Below are 7,428 nucleotides of genomic sequence, written 5' to 3'. Positions count from 1 at the left end.
GAAAATAAAATGTTCTATTAGGGATCTAGAGAAAACCAAACCTTTAGATCGCAAGATATTTTAGTCGAATAGTATGAATCTCAGACTAATAATATAAATAATAATACTTAAAGATCCCTGCAATGTGAAAGTGAGAAGGATAGGCAAGTTCCCCCTGAGAAAAGGACATTTGTATTTCTCTTCTCCCTCATCCATTATTATCAACAAGTCCTCAAGGGTTATGATAACATGAATCCTTTTGGTTAATTACGAGCTCTCAGCATTGAGTTCTCAAGGCCACAAGCTCAAGGTGATAAATCTAATTTTGTTTTACTATTACATCATGCATCCATCATATATCAAATCACAAAGATAGCTTTCATTATTTATTTAACAATTACTCACTGAAGTTGTACCAACTAGGCATCAGCTCAGGTGACAATGTTAAGGCCTAGAGATACAAAGAACTTGCTCCATGGCACACATTTCACAAGTGGAGCAGAGAGAATTCAAAACTAAGTTTTCAATCTCTGACACCTTTTAATTGATTCCAAATTCCTGACTAGATATGTCTCCCTTTGATACTGAGAGGGGCTACATTTAAAGAATAGAAGAAGTGGATAGCTAGGACAAAGTCCAGGAGCAGGGGAAAAGAGAGTGGTCTGCCCAGAATTATCATCCACAAATTCTTTCTGTGATTGCCACCTGCGATCTCTGATATCCTTCCTATAGTTAATGAAGCAGAGGATACCCTCTGGAAGAGTACAATTAATAGCTTTCGGTGACCAGGGAAGAGAAATGGCATTGTAGGTGGACAAGGCAGAATATGGCCTGGTGTCCTTTATCTGGAGTCAGACTGTGCAGATTCAAACTTGGCTTCACCCCTTTCTAGCCCAAGACCTGGTACAAGTTATATAAAAAGGGTGTGTCCCTATTCTCATTTGTAAAATGACAATGATGTGTGTTACTCCTTTTGGAAGCTGGTGGTGCAGATGCAAGAAAATAAGTTACATGGAACTTTTAGCTCAGAGCCTGGCACAACGAAGCCCTAAGTAAAGGCTCCTGATAATGTAGTAACATCATCATCCTCATCATTAGTATTATCACCCCCGCACCTAATGATCAGTATGGAGTCCTTGGGTGGTACAAACAGTTGATGTGCTTGGTTGCTAACTTAAAGGTTGGAAGTTCAATGTTACACAGAGATGCCTCGGAAAAAAGGCCTCGCGATCCAATCCCCCAAAAATCAGCTATTGAAAATCCTATGGCACACAGTTCTACTCTGAGACACATGGGTCACCATGATTTCAAATCAACTCAATGGCAAATATTGGTGGTGGTGATCTTATTTGTAGAACTTATAAAAATCCACCCTTTATTCTATGGTTTTTAATCTTGCATGTACTATTAAATTGAAAAAAAATTGATGTCATTGAATGTTCATAATAATAAAGACAAACAAGGCATACATTTATTATCTCAGGAGTTAACAGAAATCTATATAGAAGGGCTAGTAGGCCATCCAGTACTGGATGTATTGATATCAAAATGTCTTCACTTTTTCTTGTGAGTCAGTGAGTGACTTCTTCAATTTTAAACAAAGTGTAGATATACCCAATCGATGCCCTAACTAAGGTAGCTTTTGAGTATAAAGGCCAATGATACTCAGTTCCTGTCCTAAAACTGCCCAAGGTCTCACTATGCAAAGATAAAATTGTAAGATCTGCTGTCAGGCATCAGCTTGAGGCACACTTCCAGTAACAAAGGTCCTCATCAGCAAAGTTGACTGGAGATTCAGCTTAGTGGTAAGAGGCAGAGTAATTGAAAGTAGTTGCTGCACAGACTTTTGGAGCCCACGTTGCTGTATCAGGAGCTCTGTGTGGCATCTCTAAAGGAAAGACAGAAGACGCCCCAAGACAGATTCACCAAGACAGGAGAGAGTGAAGCATGGTTACAAAGTGGAATTCCAAGCAGTCTGCAAATAGAGAGATAAAAGGACTCCCTTTGCTGGGGACATCACCCTTTTCTATGTTAGAGTAATGAAAAACAGATAAAATTAAAGTTATTCATAGTGACTTGGGTAACAATGATTCTCAGGAACAATTAGAGTCGTATAACAACTGGAAATACGGTATCTCCAGCTTCAACTTCAATTGTACACCCTTCTGTAAGGCATATAATTTACAACCAAACTTTTCCCTGAGCACATTTGTAAGCTTCCAATTGCAGGCACATGACAATGTGTCTTTATTCTCCATGTTATGATTTATCAGTCAGAGTTCAATCAAGAAGAAACCACACTAGTAATTTTAATGAAAATGATTTAATTTAGGTAATTAGTTAAACAGTTACTGAAAGAATAAAAGGTATAAAAGAAAAAAGTGGTAACCCAGAGATACTACCTGCAGGAAGTAGCAACCACACCAAAGGATAAGGAGAATAGTGAAAAGGTTGGGGAGAACAGTGAAAAGGTTGGACTTTTTTTTTTTTTTCTGGAGTGGGGATTGGTTATCTTGACAGATGACTATAGAAAGAGCCTGGCAAGAAAACCAGGTGGAAAATCAGAGCAGTGGTATGAAGATTTCCACACTGGCATCACAAAATATAGTACAGAAAGGGGAATTTGGAGCAGAGAGACAAGGGCTCAATAACCAGCACATGTGATCCACTCTATGGCATATGGTCGCAATGAGTAGAAACCAACTAGGCAGCACCTAACAACAACAACAATATGGTGTAGAAGGAGAAGATATATGAAGAAATATTACCAGGAATATTGAGAAAAGCTATATTGCCAGTTGCTAGGGTAAGTTCCCTCATATCTTCTCTCTTGTGAGCTCTGATGACTTTAAGATCTTTAGCATCTTCTCATGAGGAATAAAGGACACAAGACATATTAGTCATTTTTGAACTATGGCTCCACTGAGATCAGTAGTCTTCAACCTTGGCTGCCACTAGTAGCTGCCAGGGTGCTTTGAAAAATACTCTGTCTTACCCCACACCCCACTCTAAATAAACCAGACGCTCTGGTGTTGACACTCAGGCATGAGTATTTTTTAAAACATTTTATTGTGTTTTAGGTGAAAGTTTACAAAGTAAATTTGATTCCTATATAAAAATTCTTATACAACTTGTCCATGACTTTAGTTACGTTTTTAACAATGTGTCAACATTCTCATTATTTTCATTCTTTTTTTTCTGTTTCCATTGATCTATCTCCCCTTCCCTACCTTAGCATCTCATCCTTGTTTTAGGGTAAATATAGACCATTGGATTTCATACAGTTTGTTATTTAAGGGATCAGGTGTGTGTATTTTTAATGTGCACAAGCTGATACCAATATGAAGCCAAGATTGAGGGAACAGTAGTAAGGATCACATGTCTGTCAGTCTGTCATATTGTGGTGACTTCTTGTTGCTGTGATGCTCTAAGCTTTGCCAGCAGCGTTTCAAATACCAGCAGGGTCGCCCTTCATGAACAGGTTTCAGTGAAGCTTTCAGACTAAGACAGACTAGGAAGAAGGACCTAGAAGTCTACTGCTGAAAAAATTGGCCAGTGAAAACCTTATGAATACCTGTGATATGCAGATGATACAACCTTGCTTGCTGAAAGCAAAGAGGGCTTGAAGCACTTACTGATGAAAATCAAAGACTACAGCCTTCAGTATGGATTACATCTCAACATAAAGAAAACAAAAATTCTCACAATTGGACCAATAAGAAAAGTCATGATAAATGGAGAAAAGACTGATACTGTTAAGGATTTAATTTTCCTTGAATCCACAATCAATGCCCACGGAAGCAACATTCGGGAAATCAAACAATGTATTGCACTGAGCAAATCTGCTGCAAAAGAGCTCTTTAAGTGTTAAAAAGAAATCACTTTTTAAGAGAAATGCAAATTAAAACTACGATGAGATTTCATCTCACACCAGCAAGGCTGGCATTAATCCAAAAAACACAAAATAATAAATGTTGGAGAGGCTGTGGAGAGATTGGAACTCTCATACACTGCTGGTGGGAATGTAAAATGGTACAACCACTTTGGAAATCTATCTGGCGTTATCTTAAACAGTTAGAAATAGAACTACCATACAACCCAGAAATCCCACGTCTGGGAATATACCCTAGAGATACAAGAGCCTTCATACAAACAGATATATGCACACCCATGTTTATTGCAGCTCTGTTTACAACAGCAAAAAGTTGGAAGCAACCAAGGTGTCCATCAACAGATGAATGGTTAAATAAATTGTGGTATATTCACACAATGGAATACTATGCATCGATAAAGAACAGTGACGAATCTCTGAAACATTTCATAACATGGAGGAACCTGGAAGGCATTATGCTGAGCGAAATGAGTCAGAGGCAAAAGGACAAATATTGTATAAGACCACTATTATAAAATCTTGAGAAATAGTAAAAAAGAAAAAAAAAAGAAATCACTTTAAGGACTAAGGGACACCTAACCCAAGCCATGATATCTTCAATCACTCCATATGCATGCGAAAGCTGAACAATGAATAGGGAAGAGTGAAGAATTGCTGCCTTTGAATTATGGTGTTGGCAAAGAGTATTGAATAGACCATGGGCTGCCAGAAGAACCAACAATTTTGTCTTGGAAGAAACACAGCCAGAGTGCTCCTTGGAAGCAAGGATGGCAAAACTTCGTCTCACTTTGGACATGTTATCAGGAAGAACCAGTCGCTGGAGAAGGATATCATGCTTGGTACAGTAGATGGTCAGTGAGAAAGTGGAAGACCCTCAATGAGATGGATTGATACAGTGGCTGCAACACTGGGCTCAAGCATAACAACACCAATTGTGAGGATGATGGAGGACTGGGCATTGTTTCATTCTGTTGTACATAGGGTCACTATGGGTCAGAACTGACTCAATAGCACCTAAAAGCAAGAGCAAGCATTATCACACCCAAATTGTTTAAATAAATGAGATAGATATAAAAGTTTTATGGACAGAATCATGAACTATGGAAAAGATGGAGGATTATATTTTTTTTAAAGAAACTGCATTTCACCAGGATGCCTGTCATAGACGAAGAATACAGAAGGCACTATGAGTGTTGTGTGACTCAGTTGGGCAGATACTATGCTGTACAGCAGGTTCCAGAACACTGTGCAGTCCCAAAAAATGTCCCAAATAAGCAATATAATATTGTGATATGAAAAATCAAGAGGAATGAAATCCATGGGACTACACAAATTATGAGACCAAAGGAGCAAGTATTGCAGCACCACATGTTTGGTTTCCCTGCCAAATATAACACACTCACCACAAAAAAAAAGCCACAGGTCTTCAAATTAAGACATTCTGCTAAGAAGTCTCTGCAGGGCTCTCTTGATGTCTGTGTTCCTCAAGCTGTAGATGAAGGGGTTAAGCATGGGGGTAACAACAGTGAACATCACTGAGGCCACTGCACCCATCCTGAGAGAAGGTGAGACAGCTGAGCTCAGGTATAATCCAGCGGCCGTTCCATAAAACAAGCAAACAACTGACAGGTGAGAGCCACAAGTGACAAAAGCTTTAGACTTTCCACCTGATGATGGGACTGTCAGAATGGAGGGAACAATTCGAGTATAAGAGAAAAGAATCCCTGAGATTGGAACACCACCAAATATAGCACCAACTAAATATATTAATATGGTATTAGTGGAGGTGTCAGAACAGGCAAGACTGAAAAGTTGAGGAGGGTCACAGAAGAAACTAGGGATTTCCACATCTGTGCAGAATATAAGTTGTGACACCATTATGCAGTGTAGCTGGGAGTCAAAAAAACTGATGAAAATTGACACCAGGATCGGCACACCACATAGACGGGGGTTCATGATGACTGGGTAGTGCAGGGGATGACAGATGGCCACAAACCGGTCATAGGCCATCACCATCAGAAGTAGACTGTCCAGATATCCAAAAAGATACAAAAAAGCCAACTGAATCGGGCAGCCTGCATAAGAGATGTCTCTTTGGTGTGAGTGAATATTCATAAGCACCTTTGGGACTGTGGTAGAGGTAAAACCAATGTCAGCTAGGGACAGGTTGGAGAGGAAGAAGTACATGGGGGTGTGCATGTGGGGGTTGGAGATCACAGCCAGGATAATAAGCAAGTTCCCAGCAATTGTGACCAGGTACATGGACATGAACATTCCAAAGAGGAGGGGCTGCAGTTCTGGATCCTCTGAGAGACCCAGCAGGAGGAATTCAGAGATACGTGTAAGATTCTGAGGTTCCATGTTGCAGAGACACCTTTTGGGAAAGAAGATAAAGGATTGTAAAAGGAAACAAGCAAATGGTCACCTAGCTCTGTGTTTCTATTTTTAATTCAGATAATTCACAAGTAAAGCATTCACACTTAAGGACCAAGCTCCACGTTTAGCAATGTTTCCCAGTTGCGGCACACCCCATTCTTGCTAGAACCCTTTCTCCTTCATTTTTGTACTATTATTCATCCTTTTCTATCCATACCCACTTCAGAGACACTCAACTGAAGAATGTTAGAGGAGCAAGAACATCTAGAGACACCAAATCCATACAGTCAGTAAAATATCATCCCTATGTCATGGATTGAATTGTGTCCTCCAAAAATATCTCTCAACTTGGCTCAGTCATGATTACCAGTATCGTATGATTGTCTACTATTTTGTCATCTGATGTGATTTCCCTGTGTGTTATAAATCCTATCACTATGACGTAATGAGAAGGATTAATGGCAGTTGTATTGATGAGATCTATAAGATTATATAGTGTCTTGGACCAATCTCTTTTGAAGTATAAAAGAGAGAAGCGAGCAGAGAAACAAGGGGACCCCATACCACTAAGAACGCAGCACCAGGAGCAGAGCACATCCTTTGGACATGAGACTCTTGTGCTAAGATGTTCCCAGATCAAGAGAAGGTTGATGACAGGAACCTTCCTCCAGAGCTGACAGAGAAAGTCTTCCCCTGAAGCTGATGCCCTGAATTTGGACTTGTAACCCACAAGACAGTGAGAGAATAAAGTTCTCTTTGTTAAAGCCATCCACTTGTGGTATTTCTGCTATAGTAGTAGCAGTAGGTGACTAAGACACCCTCTTAATGAAGGAAGTGTATGGAATAAGAAATATCTTTTTCCCTGTAAGAATAAAATCAGTCTAATTAAAGGACACTAAAACACTCTAAAATGTATTCTATTTCATCAAAATTCGATGCAATAAATTCCTTTGACCTTCTTTAGGCTTTCAAAACATACTGCATTCTAATTTTTTTATTGACATGGAAAATGTATTAAACATTTTCCCCAACAACAACAACAATGAAATCCTTCGGGATATTTATAAACATCCTTTTTTTTTTTTATATATAAGGGCTATTTAATTAAAAAAAAAAAAACTGCCTCTATTTGTTTGAAAGTTCTATTGCTGACAGCTCTTAAATCTCACCCTCCCTGCCTT

At 39.2% G+C, this 7,428-nt stretch overlaps 1 protein-coding gene across 1 annotated transcript; it reads right to left on the bottom strand.

The window, feature by feature from the left end:
- Positions 1-4,963: 4,963 nt before the first annotated feature.
- On the bottom strand, positions 4,964-6,572 carry LOC100661073 (olfactory receptor 7E178-like). Its single transcript, XM_003413403.3, has one exon. It carries the CDS (start codon positions 6,230-6,232, stop codon positions 5,303-5,305), a length of 930 nt encoding a protein of 309 aa, XP_003413451.2. The 5' UTR covers positions 6,233-6,572; the 3' UTR covers positions 4,964-5,302.
- Positions 6,573-7,428: the final 856 nt, after the last annotated feature.

The sequence above is a fragment of the Loxodonta africana genome, chromosome 3 (genome assembly GCF_030014295.1).
Source record: "Loxodonta africana isolate mLoxAfr1 chromosome 3, mLoxAfr1.hap2, whole genome shotgun sequence".
NCBI classification, from domain to species: Eukaryota; Metazoa; Chordata; class Mammalia; order Proboscidea; family Elephantidae; genus Loxodonta; species Loxodonta africana.
This window is presented reverse-complemented; position numbering and strand designations above follow the sequence as displayed.